Source organism: Ziziphus jujuba, chromosome 12 (genome assembly GCF_031755915.1).
Source record: "Ziziphus jujuba cultivar Dongzao chromosome 12, ASM3175591v1".
NCBI lineage: Eukaryota > Viridiplantae > Streptophyta > Magnoliopsida > Rosales > Rhamnaceae > Ziziphus > Ziziphus jujuba.
In genome coordinates, this window is record NC_083390.1 from 9,927,725 (window position 1) to 9,955,442 (window position 27,718).

Genomic DNA, 27,718 nt, shown 5'->3' on the forward strand with positions numbered 1-27,718 from the left:
CTAATAGAATAATCATAGTATTTTTATTATTAACCTTTAGTTTGCTTTAGAAACTAAGATATTAAATGAGTTTGATAAAGTGCTGAAACTCTAAAAAAAAACAATTTTCCTCAACTCATTTAAAACCCAAAATACTTTTATATCTCAACTCTTAAACAATTTAAAAACTTATAAATGATATATCATGATAGAAAAATTATATATATATATATATATAAATATCAATTTTTTTAATCAAAAATTCCTAATTTAGTTAAATCAAATATATTGATGTAGTAATTATTCATATGATGCATTGATAATTATTATTTGATTTTAAATCTAAACAGAAATATGACAGCTCATATCACTTGTCACATAAACATATACTTCATTTAATAAAACCAAGGATTTTCTCGATATAGAATTTTGGTATATATGTACATAATGCCTTTTTTTTTTTCTTTTTTTTTCTTTTTTTTTTTTTTCTTAGATGCATTTTTTAAGATCTAGAAAATAAATTTAAAGATGTGTGGCCTTAAAATAGAGAGAGCTTTTGTCTTATCACTTAAGGACAAACATATATATTTGCTGTTGCAGTTTCAACAATTTGTGTGTATAGATTTTGTGGAATTTCAAACCTCCAAAAAGCGTAAATATCAATACCCTTTCCATTCAGTAATGTCTGTTTGGAATGTATATTGACCTTTCATAAACAATACTTACAGACGAGGCAGTTTTTGATTGGCTACAAGTTCACGATGAAATTGCTTATCACAAACCCTTATTTACTTATTTATTTATTTCAGTATAAGGGAAACCCCATATTTCTTAATTCTTATAATCCCCTTTTTGTCTCTTCTTGGTGAGATGAAACAGTTGCCTAACTTTTTATTTTATTATGTGGAGTTCTCTGGTTTAATGAGTTGGCATGTCTTTTTTTTTTTGGGCTCAAATAATGAGTTGGCATGTCAAAAACTGATACAGTGAACCAGGAAATAATTTTGTACTTACTTTCTTAGGAATATTAATACTACTTGCTGCCAAATAAAGACCTCCTCATGCTTACAAAAAGTGACTTCACAATGACCGAAGCCTTGTATTATAATTGTACATTAAAGGGGGTAGTAAGTTCCTGTCAATTTGCATACATATATATATATATATACTCTCCTGTAAATTTGCATACAAAAAAAATGCAAATTTGCATATATATATATATATATATATATATGCATAGAAATGATATAGTAATAAATTTATTAAGAAAAACTGTGAAGGACAACCATCTATAATCATCAAATTTGTATAATTTTTATGATATAATGATTGTGGATGGTTATCCTTAAAATTACTTTTTCATAAATCTTTTGTCATATCAAAACAGTATATAACCATCTATAATTATTAAATTTGAATAATTTTTATGATCTAATGACTAAAGATTATTGTCCTTCACAAATGTTTTTTTTATCATATCAAAATCGTATATATATATATGCATATAAATAAATATATATTATATTTGTTTTTACGGTTGTTGTCTAATGCATGGTAAAGCTAAACAAAGCAAAAAGTGACCACATGCACTTTGGTTTTAGGTCATTAAATTTCACTTTTTAAACATTCCAATAATACTTTTCCTTATATACAATAAACATTTTAATACATAGGCATGTTGGAGAAAAAAAAAAAAAAAAAAAAGAGAGACAAAATTAAAAAGATGAGTTCTCCATATATGAAGAGGTAAATATGTTGATTATGTAAGTTAGAAAATCTATAGTAATAGAATTATTAAACTATTTATTAAATGATATAATAAATTAATAATGTGCTAATAATTAATTGTTTTGTTTTGTTTGGATTCACTTATTAATATTTAAATTATATTAATATTTTATCAATAATATTCACACATATTATTTGATAATTAAACGTTGTTTTTACTTAATAATTTGACACTTGTAACATTGCTATTAAAAAATATGCCAAATAGTTTTCAAAGAAAAATATTCTATTAATTCTATTATTACGATTGCATGGAAAAACACAAGCAATGTTTACCATTTATTCCTCAAAACCACGAAATTATAACACAATACATTAAAGGAGCAATGCACCTTAACTCGAAATGTATGGTATGAAATTTAGCAAAAAGAAATGCATAGAGTGAAAACTATAAATAAATAAATAAATTATGGTCATCCCTAGATGAAATTCATTATAAATGAATGAGTATTGCCCGTTTAAAAAAAAAACAAAAACAAAAACAAAACAAGAAAAGAATGAGTACTGACATGATGTACACCAAATTTTATTCATAAGATCATCATATATATGACGTGGTGGTACATAAATGTTTAACAAATAATTATTTTCTAAATTAATAGGAAATGAGTCCAATATCACTTTGGCAGATCTATCCTAAAACTTTAAGAAGAATCCTACATGGTTCTGTTTAGAGGAATCCCATTAGATAATCCTTATGAAAACTCCAACTGAATCTCATTGAACTATATAGAACTAGAAATGGGCAAAATCCAATCCAACCCATTCAATCCGTCCAATTCAATCAATTTTTAACGGTTTGGATTGGATTGAGTTTAAAATATTATAAATTGTATGGATTGGAAATATAAATCTAATCCAATCCAAATAATATATTATATAATTAAAAAATTATATATTTTTTATTTTTTTATTTTTTTATATATCAATTTTTAACTTTTTTTCCCATTTTATATATTAATTTTTAATAGATATATTTTTTTTTACATCCCAAATTCCAAATCGAATTGTAAGTTGTAACCCTAAACTAAACATTTACCTTCGTTGCTGCCCACCACCAATCCATCACCATAACCATTAACCACACCAAGCTTCGATTCAACCATCTACTCCTTTGCTTCAAGACTCATGGCTTCAAGATTCACGGCAGCTTCAGCATCTGTTCTTCTGCTTCAAGACCCACGGCAGCTTCAGCATTTTTTTCCTAAATTATATTTATATTTATATTTATTATTTATATTTTATATTTGGAAAATTTTTTATTTGTATTATATGTTTATAAATTAGAAAGTTTCAAACCGATTAACCAATCCAATCATAAATGATTTGGTTTGATTTGAGTTTAACGCTTTAATGGTTTGAATTGCATATTAGTGAAACCAATAAGTATGGATTAGATTGTATTTTGGTCCAAAATTGAACCAACCCAATGCCTACCCCTATATAGAACTAACATGTAATATAAAATGATACTTTGATATATAAAAATAGAACTATAATAGCATGTAAGTTTCCAAATACAGTTAACAAATACAATTAATCATGCTACATGTTATTACCATATATACGTATTAAGGTTACTATTGTTTCTACAATTTAAATTAGAGTATTATAAAAGGTAATTATAAATTTAGGTCATACAACTGATATAAATAGATCTAGATAAAAATAAGAATAAACAAGGGAAAAATAAATATTGTTATTGCTGTGAAATACAAAAGTAAAAAATCAATGGACATTGTAAATATTCCATTAACTACTTGGACATATTGGAATAAATTAAAAACAAATAAAATATGAGATAAAGATATTTTAAACTATTCTTTCAAGACCTCACATTCCATTATTTGGAAAAGTTCTACTTTTTAAAACCAATATAAAATTATGTCATTACAAGTTTAGATCAAAGTATTCTAAAAGATAATTATAAATTTAGGCCATACAATTGATACAAATAGGTTTATATAAAAATAAGGATAAATATGGAAAAGATAAATATTATTGTTACTATGAAATACAGAAGCAAACAAGTGATGTGCAAGGTAAATAATTTGCTAACTGCCTAGATCTAAGAGAACAAAGTAAAAACCAATAAAACGTGATATAAATATATTTTAATAAGTGATATAATATAATAAAAATAATAATTTATTCTTGTGAACTATTCTCTCAGAACATTGCATTCCACTATTTGGAAAAGTTCCCATTTTTAAAACCAATATCAATAAACTTAAATTTATAATCTCAAATCATTTAACATATATACAATTATGGACAAAATTTCAATATAATACTATAACTAAAAATATCTAATTCATTTAAAAGCAATCAAACATTGAGAAAGAATAATCAACACGATAAAAATAATCCAAATGAATTAATTAACAACCACAATAACCATCAAAATAATATAAAAAAAATCATCATTTAAGATCCAACAATTAATACTAATTAAAAATAGGACACCATAAACAATAAATTAAATGTAAAATCATACCATCAAAATAACTCATATACTTAAATGAATATAATTAAATTAATTGAAATGTAACTAGATCGATAATAAGGTCATCCTAAACAAACATCAAGACTGATAAAATCCCTGTGCTATATTAACTACTGGATCTACATACATTTTTTTCCTCTTATCTCGTGATTAATGCAGGAGATAAGTACACATATCTCCCTTTTGTGATGCATATATCTCTCTTATCACATAAACAAAGTAGATGACTGAGTACGAATATTGCGCTTTTGTCAAGCCTATATCTCTCCCATCACATGGACAAGGTAGGAGATGAGTTTGCATATCACCCTTCTATCTAACATACACCTTTCCTGTCACAAACAAGGTAGAGAATAAGTACACATATCATCCTCATGTCATGTAGCCAATTAGTATATTGAAACATACATACATTCCATAATTTTATTTGCCACTATTACACAATTAGATTCTTGACACCTATAATAACACTAGTAAACCAAACTATTTTAAAATCATAATCCAAACATTTTGTTAAACTAAAAACATGTGAAAGCAAAACTTTTAGCAATTGGAATAAAATTATAAAATTCATACTTTTAAATCCAAAATTAAACCAAGTCCAACTTCATAAATTTATTTTTAAAGCCATAAATTAAACATTGTTATAAATCTCAAACTATTTAATGTAATTTTCTTCTGAACATATGCATGATCTATATGAAATTCTCAAGATCAAATGGTTTTTAAAAAAAAAAAAATCCATATATATATATATGGTCATAAATTAAACCAAGTATAACTTTATGAATTCATTTTCAAAATCATAAATAATTTCATAAATAAAACAACATTATAAATCTCAAATTATTTTTAGAGACTTGTGTACCATATAATATAACTTATTACTATTAAGTAACATTTGGTATCCTAAAGCACCATAGGACAGAGTATGAGGAGAAAAAACTTTCAACAACCCTTTAGCATTTTGAAGACGTTGTGGATGAAATCATCATTATCACACTTTGCAATAAATGATGGATAATACATGTAAAGTAATCGTAAACAATATCTAATATTTCCATTGGTATTATACTGTAGACTAATCAAATTAAAACTCAAACAGTTTAATATTTATAAATAATATTTATAATATTATAATTTTTTGTTTAAAAAAAATATTGTATCATAAACCAGAATTTAATATAAAAAAACTAAACCATTTATTTAAATATTTTAAAGTTCCAAAACATTTATATGAATCTATAGCGTAAATACCCATAGTATAATATATATTACCATGAAATTATTTTTAAGCTCTTTTAAATTTAAAATACTTCAACATGTTTAAAAATATACAATTTTCAATCCACTTTCTCAAACCAACTATTTTCCAATTGAACCAAAACATCAATTCAAATACCAAAATATTTAAATACAAATAATTCACAAGTTCATTATAAACCTATTAGAATTGACAATCATTTAAAATGTTGCTAAAAATAATATAAAATGATAACACATATATGTAAATATAAATAACCATATATACATAGACAAGCGTTTAGCTGTTAAACCATATATAAAATATTAAAATGATATATATATATATATATATATAAATATATATTTATACTATATGCCTCCACACTTATTTAAAAAGTAAAATCACTCATAGATACTACCGACTTTGCAAAGTCACTTTTAGGTGCCATACATGTGCTTATAATAAAACAAAATATTTCTTATAATTCAAAAATTAAACCAAAAACATTGGTGCAAATAAAATGTCTAAAAATAATATATACAATCTAAGATTACATAAATTGAACAATTAAATGTCCAATTCTATTGCAAATCCTTATTACCTAGCATCCAAAATTGGAGCTTTTACACAAAGGTAAATTGTATGAAATTGAATCTTTTAATGCATCCTAATAATATTTAGGAATATATTTTCAATCTTAATTCAATTTTAGGTTGTCAAAAGACAGTCTAACTTTACCTTGTATTAAACTAATTGATCCATAAATGGATAATTACTCAAACAATAACCAAAATTAGCAAATCATAAACCAAATCGAAGCTTGTTGAATGGATAACAAGATGGTAGACTAATCTTAGTAAAAAAAACACTATAGGGGACAAGAAAACTAGCTGGAAACTTTGACCAAATTTGACATCATTAGATCTTTTAAACCATAAAAAATCTAGATGAACAGAGGCTAAGAATAGGTTCAAAAGGATAAAAATAATGGGTTAGGTGTATGGATCAGCTTGAAACGGCAAATATATGATCAACTTGCCAGAGACCCACAACGGCATTGTCTAACTACGCCGACTCAATCCGAGCATGTCTAGCAGAGTTAGGTGGTGAAAATTGGAGAGCTTCTTTTGCTTTCAATGAACTACAATCTAAGTTGGCTCATGTAGGTGATGGCTATTAGAAAATAGGTCAATCCGCAAAGATTCGATTAGTTATGATGGAGGAAGTAGGTCGACTCGAGTTTGTTTGAGGTTTACTAGGTTTCACAGGAGTGATGGATTTCGGGGCAAGTTGGATATTTTCAAAAAATGTTCTTTAGGCACACATTTCCAAATATATATAGGCCTTTGGGTCAATCAATAAATAAAAAATCAAAACTGTTTTGAATATTAATATAATACTAATGGTTAAAAACTTTACTGAACTATAATTTTTTAACCGTAACACAAAATTAAGCAATACTAACAATATATAAATTTGTGTCGATGAACATTTTCAATGATATATCGGTCAAACCCATAACTTAACCATATTAAAAGTTGAAGCAAAAATTTAATATAATCCAATTGATCAAACTTGATAAAATTTGAAAAATTTAGACAATTATTAAGCCGAGTTGTTACAATTCTACCAATTTGGCGGACAAATTTGATAGCTCTGGCATTTGTTAATTAATATATATATATATATATACACGTCATTGCCAATAGATATCTACTTTGAGAACCTTTTAACATTGGCAATTCTAATGGTTCAGCCATTAATTTGGTTCAATTCATACCTGCATGCACCAGAAAACAATGGTCAAATAATCAAACCTGACAAGGCCAAGAATTATATATTTTAAAATAATAAGTTCAGTCCTCTCAAGGAAGTAACAAAGCTTTAGAACATTTTTTATATGTTTGTTAGATATTACATACACCGTGATCGTAACACTAAGCCAAAATTAAAGGGCAAGTGGACGGTGGTGGGTATGTCCTTATAAAGCTAGATTTTGACTCACTTTCAGTCTTACAAGAAGACTACCCCTTTACAGCCATACCTTTTTGTTTGTTTATATAATATATATATATATATATATAAATTCTACCATAAAGATATTTTTATGAAATTTGATATGGATGCCAACCTTCCACTATATATGTGACAGAAAATTTCTCCGATAATATGTTATGGAGCAGTAGCATCTACATCAAATTTTATTAGGATATTCTAACAGTAGTTAAACAATATATATAATATGATTAATAAATAAATATATAAACACACCAAATCAGCAAGCTACACTGTGTAGTGCAACTTGGATTCCATTTTCTAGTGTACATTGCCATTTTAGTGTAATTTTCTTGTGATTATATGCAAGATCTATATGAAATTCTCAAGATCAAACGGTGTAAAATATATAATAGATATATCCTTATATATGTGGTCATAAAGTAATTCACATCATCATCCACTTAACAATTTTTTCCCCTAATCCCTAAGTCAAGTGGATTAAAGGGGTGGTGTTTGCAACGCGTGTATAAAAGAAGATTAAAGAATAAATTCTCTTTTATATATATTATTGTATTATAACTTATAGAATAATAACAATGACTAGAGTAAGGGGCCAAAAATATGATCATCATCTACTTTTAACATTGCTATTCTGTATAAACCTTACATACCATAATTAGGAAGATATGGCATCCACGACTTTAACATTCAATAAGATTTCTGGTTCCTAGCCAAATAAGACAAGGGGGTTGCATATTTAATTTTCTTGCTCCTTTTTCGTTTTTGGTGGGAAGGGTTTGATTCTCTCTTTTTTTAAAAGAAAATATATCGCTCTTTTTAGAGTTTTGCTATCGATAATCAACGATAAAATCTATTGCTAATATAATAATTTTTAATTAGTTTTTAAAATTTTTTGTTAACTTTTTAAAATTAAAAATTTAATATGAAAAAGTAAATTTATAAAGATAGTTAATCAAATAATCATGCAAACATGTGGATTCCATTATTAATGACGGCCAACAATAAGTGGTATTTATATCTTTTTAGACCAATCAATCCTAAAGGAGAGAAACTGTTAACCCTTTTTTTCTCTTTCACCATGTGCATGTTGTAGTATAGAATGGCTAAGAAAATGTCACAAGTAGAATGGAAGAAAGGAAAGGGGTATTATTCTGACTTGGTAATTAAATTTGAGAGGTATCAAGTCATTTTCTAAAGGGTCTAGACCATTCTCTCTCTAACTCTGTTTCTCTCTCTCTCTCTCTCTCTCTCTCTCTTTCTTTCTCTCTCTCCACCCCTCTGCTTAAACAACCCTTCCGCTCTCACTCCCCCTACCCACCAAAAAACTCTATAAATCTCCCACCACTTATAAATCTTCTTTCTATTCAAAGTCCTCTCAAAACTTTGGATCCAAACCAATTAACCCCAAGTTCCAAAAAACAAAAAAGAAAAAGGAAGAGGAAAAAAGAAAAAAAAAAAAAAAAAGCATGGTGGGTTCCTCTTCTTCTGTCTCTCTTTTCTTTTCTTCTTTTTGTAATTCCCGTCTTCACACTTTCTTTCTCTTCTCTGTTTTCCTTTAATAGAAAAACTATTATACTGTATATAAATAGCTAGCTAAAACACACTAATTGCTAATTGATTTTCTCTATATGTAGGAAGCTGAAAATCAGAAAAGCAACGTATGGGAAGGTTATGTGGATTGGAAGAACAGACCTGCAGTCATAGGCCGCCATGGAGGCATGCTTGCTGCTTCCTTTGTATTGGGTCTGTATCCAAATTCTCAAAACCCTATCTTTAATATTTTCATTTTCTCCTTTGAATTGGGTTTTTGGTCTTAAAAGTACATATATATATATATATTTGGTCCGTGAAAAAAAAAAAAAAATTTATTAAATAGTCGCTGTGTTTTTTTGGTGAAATTTTGTTGTATTTGAATGTAGTGGTGGAGATCATGGAGAATTTGGCATATCTAGCAAATGCAACGAATTTGGTGCTCTACTTGGCAACGTATATGCATTTATCTCCATCGAAATCGGCCAACGATGTGACGAATTTCATGGGAACGTCTTTCCTTCTTGCTCTGCTTGGAGGTTTTCTATCTGATGCTTTTTTCACTACTTATCAAATCTACCTGATAAGTGCAGTCATCGAGTTTCTGGTACTGATCATACACTCTCTTTTCTTTCCTACATTTTTTTTTTTTCTCTTTTTGCACTGAAATTAAAGCTTTTTGTTTCATTGTTCTGTTTCTCAATTCTTTAACTTTGTTTTTATTTTTTCTTTTAATGGGTTTTTTTAAAGAAAAAACATAGTACGTTAAAGAATTTTATTACTTTTCTCAAAGGAATCTATACACCCCCACGTGGGCCTGTAACAGGATCATGGTTTTTCACGGTGCGAATCAGAGCCTGTGATAAGAACTTTTCAGGCTACAATTAGAATGGTTATTTGGTTATGGTGGTGCATTTTCTTGATCTTTTTATGTAATGCATTATATAAGGGAAAATGACAAGTAAAATTAGCAAAGTTTTCCAATAAGAAAATTTCTACACATCAGAGTTCGTAAGAAAAATAAAAATAAAAATCACTCGTATTGATAACAAAAAATGCTAATGGGAGTATGGAACAGACTCTTATTGAGGACACTTTAGAGTGTGTGTAAAAATGACAATCATAAATAAATTAAAATTTTGTTATTATTATTTGTTTTCGGCAGAGGAGGAGGAGAATTAAATAAATGCTTTATTTAGGTGTTATATAATTTTGTTCTTTTTTAATCTAAATAAAGACAAATAATGTTAGTTGGGAGATTTTTGTGACATAGGAAAAAAGGTCACGAAGAGCCATAGCATATTCGTGTCGACGAAAATACATTTAATCATGCCCAATTTAAATCATGTGACACACATAAATTAGGTGTCGGGTCATTTGGGACCCAGTCACACTGACTCATACAACGTAGACAGTTTTATTATCTTAAAAAAAAAAAAAAAGGGTACGCCTCAGGACCCATTTGTCCATTTACTTATTTTCCGTGCCCAGACAATCAGAAACTTCGATTACTCTATTTTCACTACTAGAAACCTATATCTCCATCTTTGTCTTCTATCTTCTCCATCTTTGTCTCTTCTACTTTTAAAGATAAGCCCTCAAAACCATCATCCAATAGTTTACCACCTCACTTCCACATGTCAATCTAATAAACTGCCACGTATATGACTCCTCTCCCTATCTTTCAATCTCTGTCTCACCTATGAGACATACATAGTCAAAGGGTATCTAACCCCAAAAACTTGTATGGTCATTTTCTTAGATATGGTAATTTTGGGTCTAGTAGATCTAGCCATTGAATCAGGTCCATGTGTTTTTCCACAAGTAATCTGTTGGTATAGATTGGAAATCTGAAACATACCCAGGTGTCCAAAGTACCACTGGATTAATATAAACTTTTTTCTGTATTATATTTACACAGCTTTTCGTCTGGAAGTATATAAAACCCACATATGGCAACAATTTCTTCTGTTTTGGTTCATGAACCACGTGTGTGGTTACCATTTTGATAGATCACGAGAAAAGGCTTATCAAATTAGAACCAGACCCATATTTCAATTTTCGTTTTGTTCCTTCTTTTTTCTTCCCCCCACCCCTCTCTTCTTCAATATTTTAGGGCAAACACATTTTCGATAGCGACATTTCATAGCTAATGCAAATCCAACAAGTCCCAATCTATTCCAAAACAGTTCATGGAACTTGAAGCGGGGTTCAACACGTGGTCCGGTGACCCACTTTTGTGGTGCATAAGCGCCTAATTAGAGCTTGACTCTCTTTAGCTTCCATTTTGTTTGTCCACTAGAGCAAAATAGCTTGACCCTCATTGAGTTGTTAACATCTGTGAAATGTTGTGTTTTGATTGGATTCAAATACCCATGTGAAAAGAAAAGATTGAGAAAGCAGTGTTGCTTTCTTAGAACCACCTCAAAATTGAGGATGCTAAGAGTATCAAAAAGGGGGGGGTGTATATTTTTTTGATTGTTTATTCTAGCTATTTGGGAAACTTGGATACTTCCATTAATCATTTTTTGAAGATATTGGTACATATTATAACTCCCACCCTATTCGTACACCAGGTCAGGATTCAACGAAAGGCCACAACCTCAATACGCAAATATATGCATAGTAATTTTATCGTGGCCAATGGAGCTCTACTTATATTGAATGGCAACATACTTATTCTCTGTTGGATAAGCATTAAAATAATGTATACATTTAATGTCAAATAACATGCTACGAAAAATCCCTGTCAAATAGCATATTGTCTAACATTTAAGTGTGCATACTATACTATAAAGACGATAAATCATTTCTATAGTAAAATTATATATGTTCAATATATATACATGAAACTATGGTGTAGACCGTTTGCATGTGAATTGTATTAAAGTCAATGATTTTTAAAAAAATGTTGGCTTTGCTGTTTTGTACACAGAGCAAAGCTAACGTTTTTTTTTTAGTTTTAATATGGATCCGCATATCTATAGAACTATCCTATACATATATATATATATATATATATATAATACCAATATATTAGTGGTAATAAGTATCTTTTGTTAGAGTAATAGATACCATTTCAAATATTAGGTTGATTATAAACTTTAAATTTTGCCTAGATTATATCATTAACTATTAATTAAAAAATTGACACTATGTGATCATGTACCTGTTATATAAATTTTTTTTCATAGGATCTTTCGGATCACCCATTGAGCTTCTAGAAGCCCACTTTCCACATTTGTTGAAACTTATCCAAGTTAGCTGATTTGAAAACTTGTTTTATTACGCACTAAACAGGCTTAGCTAGTTTTTCAATACATACATATATATATATATATATTCATGTTATGAACAAATTTAATTTTGAAGTTTTTCTTCTTCTTCTTCCTTTTTCTTTTTTTCTTTTTTTTTTTTTTTTCACAGGGCCTAATTATACTCACGATACAAGCTCATTCATCATCCTTAAAGCCACCGGAATGTAACCCATTAATAAACCCATTAGACTGCCAAGAAGTTACCGGAGGGAAAGCAGCAATGCTATTCATAGGTCTCTACCTTGTTGCTCTTGGTGTTGGAGGCATCAAAGGCTGTCTACCTTCTCATGGAGCCGAACAGTTCGATGAAAGCACCCCACAAGGAAGAAAACAGAGATCCACCTTCTTCAATTACTTCGTTTTCTGCCTCTCTGTAGGTGGACTAATTGCAGTCACTTTTGTGGTTTGGATTGAAGACAACAAAGGCTGGGAATGGGGTTTCGGAATCGGCACTATCTCCATTTTCTTATCCATCCCTGTTTTCGTTGCCGGTTCGTCATTTTACAGAACCAAAATTCCCACCGGAAGTCCACTCACAACCATTTTCAAGGTAAGACAAAATTGTCCAAACCGAACTGAACTTATTATATTCATAAAAATTGGATCCATTTGATTCAGTCGGATTCAATTTGGTTTAATTTATACCGTTTCTAATATTGTGCCTAAAACAAATCTTTAGTGAGGAACTGGACTCTTTTTTCAAAAAAACATTATTGCAGGTTTTGGCGGCGGTTTTGGTTAGCCTTTTCGTGACTAGAAGTCCGAGAAATGCTATTGCGAGCATGGCAACAAATCCTCCTTCTCCATTGACAGACAACATCAAAGAAACGGAAGAAGAAAACAAAACCAATACAAAAGAATCAGAGAAAACCGATGGAATCCCAACAGAGAGCCTCAAGTTTCTGAACAGAGCCGTGGTTGCTAATCCAGTCCATGAATCACTATCTTGTACTGTTGAACAAGTTGAGGATGTCAAAACCGTTCTCAAAATCCTCCCAATATTCGCTTGCACGATCATGCTCAATTGCTGTTTGGCTCAGCTTTCCACATTCTCAGTTCAACAAGCAGCTTCCATGGATACCAAGCTGGGTTCTCTAAAAGTCCCACCGGCTTCTCTTCCGGTTTTCCCTATCCTTTTCATCCTCATCATAGCCCCAATTTACGACCATTTCATTATACCCTTTGCTCGTAAATTGACCAAATCCGAAATGGGAATAACGCATCTTCAGCGTATCGGAATCGGCCTTTTTCTCTCCATTGTAGCCATGGCAGTCGCCGCACTCGTCGAGATAAAGCGGAAGCGAGTCGCTTCCGATTCCGGACTAATCGATTCCCCATCTCCGTTGCCCATCAGTTTCCTTTGGATTGCGTTTCAGTATCTTTTTCTTGGCTCCGCTGATCTTTTCACCTTGGCTGGATTGTTGGAGTTCTTCTTCTCGGAAGCTCCGACGACGATGAGATCTTTAGCCACGTCTCTTTCGTGGGCTTCTTTGGCAATGGGTTACTATATGAGCTCCGTGATCGTTTCCATAGTCAATGATGTGACTGGAAATTCAAAGAATCGGCCATGGCTGTCTGGAAGAAACTTGAACCACTATCACCTTGAAAGATTCTACTGGCTCATGTGTGTTCTTAGCGGATTGAATTTCTTGCACTATCTTTTCTGGGCAAACCGATACAGATACAGAACAAGAAGAGCAAATTAACAACCGTATCGTTTTATATATAGATATACCTACCTTGCATGCAAGCAAATCAAGGTATAACTCGCTGGGGTTGTATGTAAGTTGTGCTTTGAGAGAATGTTTGTCCTGGCCAGCTACTTTGTCTTTGATTGCTATTGAATGCAAGAATTGGAGAGATTTGGGATTTGAATGGTTTGAAAATCGGTTTGAATGAGAGTTTGAAAAGAAAATGTAATATTGTATATGTAATATTTAATTAGCTAGCTAGCTATACGTATATTTTGTAGTCATTGTTATTTCCATGGTAACGTTTAGTTTGATATATGTAGCGTTCGGGTTGATGTTGTTATATATATTATATCAAGCTGTTGTTTGCCGCTTTTCTTATGCTGCTTTTCTTCTATTTTTGTTCTTTTATATGGTTAACCTTTTTATTTTTTATTTTTGGTTGGTCAAAGCAGAGTCAAAACATTTTGTTCCTGAACAAAGTTTTGAAAGCAAAAGACTAAAAAACTTAATTATATACACCGTATTCATATGGATGATGTGATGTATAATAGTTAGACGCTCATAATAAATATTTGTAGGGTCTACCTCTTTTATTTTGAGATTGTGCACATAGGTTGATGGATTTATGTTTCATCGTTACCCTTTTTGTATATAGAACCTAATAGTCAGTATGGAAGAGGGTCCAATTTGGGTTCCACCAATAATCCATCTAATGATATGTCTTCTGTTTTATTGATTAATACATCTCTTTAACTATTTTAAAAAATTAAGAAATCATTGGTTGGTTTATGTAGGTTTTTCTCCGATGCCGCACGTCGAGTTAATCATTCATTTATTTGCTAATCAAATCCCACATTTCACCAACAATTTACTGAGATGACCAAACCATAATGAGCAGAGAATCATGGAATGTATACAAAATCCAATCAAATCACATATAGCACACAACCAATTATAAACCATCTCCAAAAGCAAAACCAAAAAACCAACGACTCGAAAATAATCAATGGACAAAAACCAACGACTAGAAAATAATCAAAGGTAGAGTAAAAAGGGTGTAAAAATAACAAAAATAACATAAGAAATGTCAAAGGGTTGGAGGCATCAATATGGCAGCTATTGAATTAGAGATTTGTTTGCTTTATTTTATTTTATTGGTCACTTCATGGACAGATTATGTGCATTTATATAAAATTAAAAATTTTTTGCAAATTATATACATGTTTAATATAACAATAATACAAGACTCACCAAAATTTTTATCAAATTTATTGACCAAGTGAAGTTTAATATTTAATGGAATTTTTTTAATTTATTTTTTATTTTAAAATTCACATATCCATACTTAGGTAATATAATATACTAATCAATAATATTTTAACATATGTCATTCAATAAATATTTTTGCACCTATAGCGTTGCTTTCTTTGTATATATATTTTTTTAATTTTAGGGGTCAACATATAGTCAAGAGAAGAGAAACTTTTATTGAATTGCACTATATATTTTTTTTGGGCAAATACTTTAAATGATAGTTGTTTTTCCTCTTGCAAAACGTAAAACATTAAATAAATAAATAAATAAAAACTAACTGCAATATTAAAAAAAAATCAAATAACTAAAACTAGCTAAGTGAGTCTTTTTTTTTTTTTTTTTCCTTTTTGGTGAGTAGCTAAGTAAGTTAGGTTGGTTCAATGACATACCTCTCATTTTTTACACACTCGTGATCGAATACCCCTCTCCCCCACTTTGAATTAAAATCTTATTTGTAATAAACAACACTAAATAAATAAATAAAAACTGAAAAACTTTTCATATTATAATTAAAATGAACTTCATCATTTTAAAAGATGTTTTTTTTTTTTTTTTTTGTCGCATATCATTTATCATACATGTATGTTTGAATATCTATAAATAAATAAACCATTTAACATTATCGAATGGAATTAGGGGGTGATTCATAGTACAGCAGCAATCTCGCCTAAAATTTAACATTTTTTAGCTAAATCTTCACATTGCATAACAAATTAAGAAGAAAAAAAATTCTGCGTTCAACTTAAAAAGGCCTCGGGCTATTTTTATTTTTTTCAATTTTTTTTTTAAATATCCAAATTCCACTTTCTAATTCCCATTTTTTCCTGGAAAAGATTTTCACGGATCTCACATTCGAGTGATAATTTGAAAACGACCAAACCAGGTCTAGCATTAAATCATAAAATATAATAGAATCCAATCAAGGTACATTGGAGACATGATACAACCATGCATGACCAAAAATACATTGGAGACATGATACAACCATGCATGACCAAAACTAACATCTCCAAAAGCAGAAAACAAAACCAACGGCTACAAAATTAATGAAATGTCAAACAAAAAGCGGTTAAAAAAATCCAAAAAAGAACATAATTAGCTATTCAATTTTGTGGCAGGTTATAGAGTTAGGTATTTATTTATTTATATATTAGGTTACCATATGGAATTCGAAAATTTGGAAATATTATGAGACAAACTTCAATAGAATAATGCTAAGAGGTAATAAAATCAGTTAATTAATGCATATGAATTACATTTTATAAAAATAAAAAAAAAAGTCAATCAAGTACATTAAATATGCAATATAAAGCATTGCTCTAGCAGCAAAGTCGGTTTTTTTTTTTTTTTTCAGTTATTATCCTTTAAAATTTTGAATTAAATTCTATAACAGACAATAAAAGCCAATAAAAATCTCCCTAGTAAATTTTGTCAGTGACTGGGTCAGGCACTTCATTGCACTTTTACCCAAACAGCTGGGCTTGGAACTCCAGCGTGGACAACAAACAGCATATAATAACCAGGTGGGGCTACTGTACCCGTGGGTGGCCCACCAACCGTGATCTTGTAAGCAAACGTGGACAGTTGTGCCAAGCTGACCACTTCCATAACCAACATCCGCTGGTTCATACCCAAAGAGTGTGTCGAAAACGACGGCGTCATGAGCACGACTGAGATCCCAAGGTTTGGACGGTGCAAAGCAAGCACGAACACCACCGAAAACCTTTGACCGTAGAATACGATCCTCTGTCTTGATCCGACGGAGATGATCGAGGGCCGTAGCGGAACAAACTGTGGGTCCAAGTAATATGGATGGAAGGCCTCCAAGCTTAACTCAGTTGGGTAAGGATACGCTGTGAAGTTATACAACTTATGCGGATTACTTCCACCCACTAATATTCTGCCATCTGGCAATAACACCGCAGTGGAGTGGTACATTCTGGGGATTCTTGACGGGTTGAGGACCATGAATCTCCGCTCCGGGTCGGGTTCGTAAGTGAGATAGAGAACCGGATTAAAAACCGGGTTAACCGCATCTTCCCAACCCGCCGTGCCTTTGGTGGCGCCGTTGATGATGATTACGTCGCCGGTGGGTAAAAGCACCATTTCGGACATGACCCGGGGCATGGGCATTTCCTCCATGACCCATTTTGGTTTCGGGTCGGTCACTCGGATCCTTCCGCAGGTATTCGACGCGGAGACGAAGATTCTCGCTCTGTTGGACATGTTAAAAGCACCGGGCGGTGAACCACCGCAGATCATAACCTGGGCCTCGGGCAGAACGGTGCCGTTTCTCCTCCAATCCAATCTGAGAGGAAGAAGCACCGAAGAACCAGTGCTGGGATAGTTCCTTTTAAAATCTCCTGGAATGATCGGAAACTCTCTGACAACGGAATTACGATTGTAGTCAAACAAGATTGACCGCTTGTTCGCGAAGATGAAGAGGTTTCCGTCGGGCAAAAGATGCAAGAACGGATAAAGATTGTTCTCCTCGTACGGATCCCTGGTCTCCTTCAGAAAGCTCAAATAATACAGTTTCGAAAACGACCCGTCGTTCGCCGATTTCTTGGGGAAGAACTCGTAGGAAAAAGCCAGCCTCCCTCCGACAATGATTGTCCTGCCGTCCGGCAACACTTGGTTCGTGGCGTACCACCGCCGTTCCCAGAGTTTCGTGCTCAGCTCCGTCCAATCCGAGCGGTTGTCATCGCTCGGCGGGAACGTACGGACCTTCCGAATGCCTTCGCCGTAACCGCCCGTCTGGACTAGAACCCCATCGGGGTTTACGGAGCCCGACGAACACCACGTGTCGGTGTGTACAGTAAGCGGACGGAAGGTGTTCGAAACGATGTCGTAGAGAAGAGAGTGTGCCGTGCAGTCCGTGCCTCTCGGAGAGCGAATGCATTTGTCGTGCGGGAGTGAGAGATTGGAGGGACCCACGTCGGTTCTGTCGAAGATGACGACCTTGTTGCTTTTGAGAAGCTGCATGTGCATGGCTGAGACTCCGACGCTTGAATGGAGAAGAAACCAGTGACCACCTGAGATTGTATCCAATGATGGCGTCGTTTTGGCCGAACCGTTAAAGACCGACGTGGAAACCTCGAACAGACAGGAAAGACCGATGAGGTAGAAGAAAAATGAGGGTGGTCGAAAAGGGTTCTTGATGAACGACGCCATTAATGGTCGTTTTCTTGGTTTTCTTGCGGCTCTTTCTTTTATATGTTATTTGTGGTTGGACTGTTGGAAATGATTGCTGTGAGAAAAGGAAAGGCGTTTTAAATTTGTTTCTATTGGAGGGTGAGAGGCTTAGCCAGTGATCAGTGAAACTCTTTTCGAAGTGATTAGCGAAGTACTACCACACACGGCTACATTCTCTTTTATATGTCCGATCCTAAATATATACCAGCTTTGCTTGTCCAATACTACTTTTATTTATTTTGACTAATCCAAAATCGTGTGTGTGTGTGTGTTTTTTTTATTTTATTTTATTTTATTTTATTTTATTTTTATTTTTATTTTTTTTATTTTTATTTTTTATCTCTCTCTCTCCTGGTTGTTGCTGCTGCTGTTGTTAATCAAAATCAAGGGGTTAAATAGGTGTTTATAAATGGTCATATTGAAAAAATAGTTTTATACTTGGACACCCTTAGCACTTGACATAGTATTATATTCATCAGGCTTGAAGTGATATAAGTATTATAATAATAATAATAATAATAATAATAGTAAACCACTGAAGGTGATAATTTAGGGGAAAAAACTAGTCGAACCATCACATGTGAAGAATTGGAAATTGTGGTTCGAGTTTTGGTATATTCCTTTTGCTTCGGAAAGTCTAATGTTACAATGCTACGTGATCAAGAGATCTTTTTTTCATTCATAAACCACACACATACAAACATATATAAATATGACAGCGCGCGCGCGCACACACACACACATCATTTTAAATAAGATTTATTTTGTTTTATTAAATTAAAATTTATCTTCAATGATCATTAAATTATATCAAAGATCAGAATATAAAATTCAAAAAGTAATCAAATATAGGTTTAATTATATAGTAAAATCTTATTATAAAAACTAAATCATGTTGAGAATCGATAATTAATAAATATAATTTTAATTCTCAAATTTTAATATAATTCAAAGGAAATTCTTATGTTAAACTTTATATTAAAGACTTGACTATATGTATTTATATGTCAACATTAGATATTAATATTTAATTATTGTAAATAGGAGCAGTGATTAGTTGTACTATAGATTAATTTTATGAATAATTGTGATTGATTTTATTTCCTTATGTTATATAAATTTGTATTTTTATATACCTCATTAATGGGGGATAATTAATATATCACAAAAATATTATTTCAAATTTTTAATATATATAATATCTAATTATTGTAAATAATAGCAGAGATTAGTTGTACCATTGATTAATTTTTAGGAATAGTTGTAATTGATTTTATTTCCTTATGTTTATTTATATACCTCATGGAAGGATGATAGTTAATATATCACAAAAATATTATTTAAAATTTCTAGTTCCTAAAATATAAGAATAGTTTTTTTGTTTTAATCGAATATATATTGTAATAATAATAGGTTTTTTTTAAAAAAAAAAAAAAAGGGGGGAGGGGGGGGGGGGGGGGGGGGGGGGCGGCAAGAGACAGAGTTGCATCACCAAGCCTCGAAACAAAGGCCCGAGATCATCAGTAATGGCCATCAACAACTAAACTGTCTCAAAGAGACTATAGTATGTTGATATGGACTTTAGTTCTTGTCCAAATCCTAGATAAGAGAATTTATATATACATACATACATATATATACGGAAATTCTACGGTGAGGACAGTCCATATGAGGACCGTAATATTAGTGACTGTTTTTCATACTATTAACGACGGTTTCTTAGAAAATCGTCATCAATACTATGAAAAACCGTCACCAATACTGTGGTCCGCATGAGGACCGTCTGCACCATAGACGGACTATATATATATATAATAGATAGGTAGAGGAAGAATCCTCTGGTTTTGGATTTTAAAGCTTTATTAAATAATGGATGGTTCTATGGCAAAAGATAAATATTACCAAATAAAATATTTCTGATTTATCTAAATTAGAAATACCCCAGCTAACAAGAGACCTTATTCTATAAGTATAGCTATAATGTATTTTTTGATATTTGTCAAATTGAATTTTTAAAATTCACCTATGAAATAAAATGAGTTTGAACAAATTTGTTTAAAAGGTATGAATTTGATTAATTAGTTAGTTACTTATCGGAAGTGCTTGATCATATTTAATTGGATTTGAAATGTGTGACTTATAACAGTGTACATTAATATAATTTATATCCATTATGTGATACATTCTATTTAGCGATGGGAATCTATTATACTGTGTCAAATCATATCGTATATCTATTGTCATATCAAATTAGATATTCAGATAGACATAAGTACTCTTCGTGTGTTTCAGCCAAAAAATAAAATAAAATAAAATAAAAAGTACTCTTCCTGTGTTAGAGCCAAACCAATCAAACCATGGGGGAGGGTTTGGAATTTGGATGCCAATTAAATAAGATGAGGCCTAATTTAGTCACATATATAATATATCCAAATGCATAATTTTATCTTTTTTTTAATTACAAACTTAAGGGATTTTCACCCAAATTCATATTTGAATCCTGTACTTAAAGGTATATTCTCAATAGTTTTAATACTAAATTAAGCATATAAGTACTGTATACAAAACTTAATCACATGTTGTAGTTAAACATACATTTAGTCACATATATTTAGTAATGAAAGGTTGTTTGAGTTATGCTATTTGTATCATGAAATATTGTAATCAAAACATATATTTGACTCACTATTTTATATTTAATGACAAAATGTAATTTGAAACAAAATGTTATATGATTTTATCTAAGACAATTGAATATTATATAAAAAAATATATTAGCTGTATACAATCCTCATATAGATACATGAATGAGAGAGAGAGAGAGAGAGAGAGGGAGGTAATTGATTCTACCTTCTTAGTTTTTATACATCCAGAAAAATTCAAACCGTCTTGTGAAATTCATAAAGTTCGTAAACTCCATCAATCCTATGGGTCACTGCATACTTCAAGGAAAACCAGAAAAAAATAAAATAAAATAATAAAAAAGAAGGTTAATTTACAATAATGGCTCTTAGCACCTTATATTAACCGTTTCTATAATATACATATATATATATATACAGTCCATTTATGGTGCGGACGGTCCTCATGTGGACTACAGTATTGATCCGCATGAGGACCATCCGCATCATAAAATTTTCATATATATATATATATATATATATAAGAGTATATTATGGTGCACACGGTGCACATGCGGACTGTAAATATTGATGACAGTTTTTTTAAAAAAAAACATCGTCAATATTCTTTCTGTGTATGAATATTGACGACAGTTGAATATTGACGATGGTTTTTGAAAATACCATCCATCATCAATATGCATGATCCGCATATAAACTGTTTACACCATAATTTTGTTCTATATATATTTATATTTATATTGTGTAAATATTGGAAAAAAGTATAAACAGGAGGTTTTGCATCATCTGTCATAGTCAGCACTCAACGGACTATATTTATCAAAATTAAACACTCAATGGACTATAAATTAACGGTTTCATATATATGTACTTTGAATTTTGATATCCATCAAGCAAATCAATTAATTTGTTTGTGAAGGTAAAAACTAGAGTTTTACTGTTATCATTAGTGAATATTAACCGTCTACGTGGTAAACTTTTAATCGAGAACATTTAATTTTATTATTATCTATATTAAAAATTTAAAAATAAACCATTTAATAGTAATAATTTAAATTATATTATATAAATTCTATTACAGTGATCATTCAATAATAATAATAAATAACATTTTTTTCTAAAAATTAAAGCAATATTATCGCATCAATTTGCAAGTAAAAATCATTAATTCAAAGTTATATTTTCAATAAGATAAATTAATATTTAGTACACTGACATGGAAATTTGATAAGGTATACACAACTAATCAAATATTGCCATGTCTAGGGTGGGTAAGACAACTTTCTTTTTTTAAGACAACTTTCTTTTTTTAACAATATTAAACTCATTATACCTGAGGAAGGAGGGGAATTTTATCCAGATTAAAGTTTAAACTTCAAAAGCCAAAGGTGTATTAGGTTTCTGCTAAGCATAATTTTTGGGAAACAATTATGACTTTGCTAAAACTTTATTTTTGAAAGTTTTTAAACAATTATCTAAATGAACTCGGAAAAAAAAAAATTCTAACCAAAGCAAATAAAAAATAATTTCTCATGAAGCGTTTTGGAAAAGCAAAAATAAAGATAAAAACTATATAAAAAAATCACTAACATTAAATGTCACTCATTAAAGTCCTATTTGATATAGCTTCTTCTGCAGTGATAGACCCAGAAAATTTTTTCAAGGGGCATGGTTATATAATATGGTTTGCTTGTTCTCTAATTATTGATGGAAAAGATACAAGCATATAGAAAATGGAGTTGTTTTTGTAATATTATAGTCCATTAGTTAAACTTATTAACCGAACTAAATAGAGTTAAATACTTTTGTTTTTTTCCAATTTTTTCATAGGATTTTTTTTTTCTAAATTTTTTAAAAAGAAAAATATGACTTTAATACTTAAGCAAATATATCAACCACAAATACATTAGAAATCAATTTAACATAAATAAATATACTACTCGAGGGAAGGGAAAAAAAAAAAAAACAAGGTTAATTATAGAGGGTTTAATCAAAGAAAATAAATAGAAAACTAGAAAAAGAAATTACAAAATGAATCCATAATCACAATTAAAAGATTGAACTCCTCTACAAATAAGCATTATAATTGAAGATATTAAAAACATTTTAGCTTCTTAGCTTCTTGGAATTTATCTTTTGTTCTAAGGGGTATAGTTTGCTTCGAGTGATTCTAAATCTTGGACTGTAAAGAGTCCCGACTGGTTGCTCTCTTTACTTGAAGAGGAATTTGTGTAGTTTTATTTCTTTTTAATAAAGTTTGGTGATTTTAGTTTAAACAAAAAAAAAAAAATTATATCTGTGTAGAAGTATATTAAAAAGATATTATAGTTCTAAAAATTTATTAATAAATATTATAGATATATTAAGAGATTAAGATTGTAAATAAGTGATAGAAATATTAATAGGAGAAAAATGGGAAATGAATTGATATTAAAAAAATAATAATAATAAAGGGGGGAAATGAATTTAAAAAAGTCATGAATTACGGACGGTGTGGGAAGAATGTGAGACACTGAGACGGGGCACACTCATATTTTGAGAGGCTAAATTGGTAAATGAAAATATATTATTAAAAAATTTTTAAAGGCCAAAAATACTTGGGGCAGCGTGTGGGTCCGCCCATATTCTATGAGAAACACCTTTGGAGAAGAGGAAGAATAAGACGTCCATGTGCTATGAGAATTAATAGCCAAAAATATTCGGGGCATATGTGGGTCCGCCTATATTTTATGAGAAACTATTTCGGTTGTTATTAATGTTTAAAATTTTGATATATATTTAGAAATATTAAAAATTTAATTATAATTTTTTTTTATAAAAATATTAAAAAATATTAAATATTTATAAAAATTTATAAAAAATATGGAAATCGATAAAAATTTGTTTAAAAAAATAAATTTTTTTATTAGAATTGTAAAATTAGTTTATTTAATTAATCAACTATCAAATTAATTATAAAAATTATTAAAATATTAAATATATATATATATATATATTATTTTTTTAATCAATTTAATTTATAATAAATAGTAATGATTATAAATAAATTATTATTAATAAAAATATAAAAAATATATATTTTTATATATAAATATATATATATATATATTATAAAATTATTAAATAATTATTACAATTACATTATATTTCATAAATATCTTTTTCATATTCATATAACTCTTAAATATTTGAAAATTGTTGATTCCTTCCTCATTTTCATTTTAAGATGTAACATATAAAAAGTAATTATTAAAATATATATTTCCTTATAATTTTTCATTTAATTGTTAATATATCAACCACAAGAATCTTGTATTAAATATGGTTGTCTATGATATTTAGTATAATATGTTCTATCATTTTTTATTTTTAGTTACTTAGTATTATTAATTTAAATGCTATCAATACCAATTCTACATACTATTGTATTTTTATGTTATTATTTTTCATTTTTATATAGTTAATTATTAACTTGTAATTACGGAATTCTAACGAAGCTATCTTATACAAAATGTATAATAATTACATATATACTTTATCAATGAATAGAATATATTAAGATTATTCAATTCAATTTATTCCATTTTATGTATATTATTAAATATTTAAAAGACAATTAAAAATTTTAAAAAAAAACTATTACTAAAGTTAATTTTATAAAAACAATTACTAAACATCAATAATATTTATGAATTTTTTGATAAAAATTTTTTAAAAGATTTTATAGATATTTCCAAAACTTCCATTAAAATTTCTGAAATTTCGATGAATATTATGGAGTTTTTTAACCAAAATTGTTAAGGGTTTAATATGGATATATTGACAAAAATTTCAATAAAAATTTCATAAAATTTTAAAAATTTCGATGGATATAATGAAAATTCTATCTATTTTTATTTAAGATCTATTTTTTTTTTTTAATCCTTCAAAAGAACAAAGTGAAATTTTAACGAAAAATTTAATATTTAAAACCTTGGCTCTCACCTTTGGAAAATAGGAAAGAGAAGAAGAAGAAGAAGAAGAAGAAGACAACCATGCTCTATGCGAATTAAAAGCCAAAAATATTTGAGGGGCCCATGTGGATCTGCCCATGTTACACAAGAAACACTCAAATAAGGTTGTTTTATATTTTTAATGGTTTTATCATTAGTTCAAACTTATTAAATACCTATTTAAACAATTTATATCAAATAAAGTTTTATATTTTCAATGGTTTTATCATTAGATCAAACTTATTAGGTACTTATCTATATGAACTTGAATGTTACAATATTCAAATTCTAAATTTGGCATATCAATTTTGTCTATTTTTTAGTTTTACTGCAAAAATAATTTTTTTTTTATCATTAGAATATAATTATCCAAGATTTTTTTTCCTCCTTGAATGTATATTCCCAAGTCTTGTTTCACATATAAATACTTTTCTTGCAGGAAAGTATATAACCATTTATAATAAACTTGAACTTTTAGTAAATATTATTTTTTATTTATATTTTTTAAAATAGAATAAAAATGCAATATATATGTATATAGTTTTGATTTGGTGTGAACAAAATTCTCATTTTATGTTGGATATTTAAATGATCTTTAATGACTCTATTTATTACTATATTTTTTTTTTATCATATTAAAAAAAAAAAACCACTCAAAATTTTTTTTCAATGGGTTTGTCTTAACACTCTATTAAGCTAATATGGCAAAAAATAAAGTACCTACCAAGATCACTTTTTATTTTTGGAGACTGTCAGATATTTTGAAGTTTCTCTAAAAGCAAATTTTTCTTTAAAAGGTCAATTTTTACAAAAACTAAAAAAATAATAAAATATATGTAATTAATTACTAATCATAATAGACTTCTACACATTACTATTGGAGAACAATTTCAAAATTGACTTTATATTTATGTCATTTAAATTTGACAATGTCAATTATATGCTATATAAACAGTAATGCATATTTATCAGTAGATATGCTCTTAGTGACGTTACATATGTTAAGGGTTGCTAATTGTCCAACTGCGATTTTAATATTAACTTACTAATCAAGTAGCACCTCAGCATTTAACACATTACTAGTTGTCTACTTTATATGAAAATATGCTCTCAACAAAATGACTGTGTATATATATAGTAAACATCTTTTTAGTTCTATCCTTTAATGGAATAACCTCTATCTAGTTATAAAATTTTATCCTAATTTGGGTCAGCTATAAATAAGAATAAACTTCAAATTTGAATAATTATACTTCTTTAATCTCATCTCACCGAACTTTGCCTCAACAAAATAATAATTATATATATTGCAAAACATATATGGTACATTACATTAAAGGTTTAAGATATCATAAAATATTTATGTAAAGTTGTTTGTGAATTACTTTTTAGAGTTGTTAATTTATGAACATGCAAGTATGTAATAACTAGCCGATATGGACACTTTATTATTGAAGCCAAGATATTTAAATACCAAATTAAACTATTTGTAGATTCTTTCCTAATAATGAAAATATAAAACTTGATTGCTTGAAAATTGCATATATTGTATTAGATAATAAAATTTCAAACTATACATCCAATAAGTTATAATCTTCTTATAATCATACACTTAGTTTGGTCCCAACTCTATAATGCTCCCAATAGATATATATATATATATATATACATATACAAAAGCGACCCCCACATATATAAAGAGCGTGCCTAAACAAAAAAATAATGGTAGTTTCAGAGTGCGTAATGCTTACATTTATTATATTCCTAAACTAAAACGCTTGTGTGTTAATAATTCCAATCCCTCTTTACAAAATTGAAATTGATTGGATCCCTAAAATTTATATAATATATATGTTCTTTAAATCTCTTTTTCCTTAATGGTTAGGTCTAAACAATGTATCTTGTTGGACCATGTTCATATCATGTTTTGTTGTATTCGTGTCAAATTTTTTTAATCCGAACACGATCTATTAAGCTTTAATATTGAGATATATAGATCCAAACATATTTATTAAATATTTATATAACCTATTATACAATCCGTTAACTTGTTGAGTATGTATGCTAAATTTTGATTAGGTATCAAAATGATATAATAAAGCCTATTTTTTCTTTAAAGATACCCTATAGTAATAGGTCTAATGGGTCTACGTGGTTCCAATGGATTCCTCCCGTTATCACTCGTTTTCCTAACAAGTTTTATCAAGTTATACTGATATGGATCCAATCTAATATTATAGAACTAAATCTGTAAATTATTATGTAAATTTGTATATTATTAACATATTACCTACCATTATGCCTAGCCTATTAATGGTTTGGGTTTTTTGTTTTGGACAAGTTATATTAATAGATAGTAATTCTCTCATAAATTCTTTCGAAATTCATTCACAAAACATATATCATTTTAAGGATACAAGGATAGTATTTTTACACACGTATCCAAAATGAATCGCATACTTATTTTTTTCAGATGAAAAAAATTATACTAACGTA

The 27,718-nt window shown here is 29.3% G+C and overlaps 2 protein-coding genes across 2 annotated transcripts; one reads left to right on the top strand and one right to left on the bottom strand.

The window, feature by feature from the left end:
* Positions 1-8,721: 8,721 nt before the first annotated feature.
* On the top strand, positions 8,722-14,457 carry LOC107409720 (protein NRT1/ PTR FAMILY 4.6). The gene is made up of 5 exons (XM_048462935.2): positions 8,722-9,007; positions 9,173-9,281; positions 9,458-9,675; positions 12,495-12,935; positions 13,105-14,457. The coding sequence occupies exons 1-5, from the start codon at positions 9,005-9,007 to the stop codon at positions 14,089-14,091; spliced, it is 1,758 nt and encodes a 585-aa protein (XP_048318892.2). The 5' UTR covers positions 8,722-9,004; the 3' UTR covers positions 14,092-14,457.
* Positions 14,458-16,845: 2,388 nt separating this feature from the next.
* On the bottom strand, positions 16,846-18,632 carry LOC125418775 (aldehyde oxidase GLOX). Its single transcript, XM_048463252.2, has one exon. The coding sequence runs from the start codon at positions 18,565-18,567 to the stop codon at positions 16,846-16,848; it is 1,722 nt and encodes a 573-aa protein (XP_048319209.2). The 5' UTR covers positions 18,568-18,632.
* Between the last annotated feature and the right edge of the window lie 9,086 nt (positions 18,633-27,718).

Coding starts and splice junctions, on each gene's coding strand:
- LOC107409720 (XM_048462935.2), top strand. Junction 9,676..12,494: donor GTGCAGTCATCGAGTTTCTG/GTACTGATCATA, acceptor TTTTTTTCACAG/GGCCTAATTATACTCACGAT. Junction 12,936..13,104: donor CACTCACAACCATTTTCAAG/GTAAGACAAAAT, acceptor ACATTATTGCAG/GTTTTGGCGGCGGTTTTGGT.
- LOC125418775 (XM_048463252.2), bottom strand. CDS start 18,567: ATGGCGTCGTTCATCAAGAACCCTTTTCGACCACCCTCATTTTTCTTC.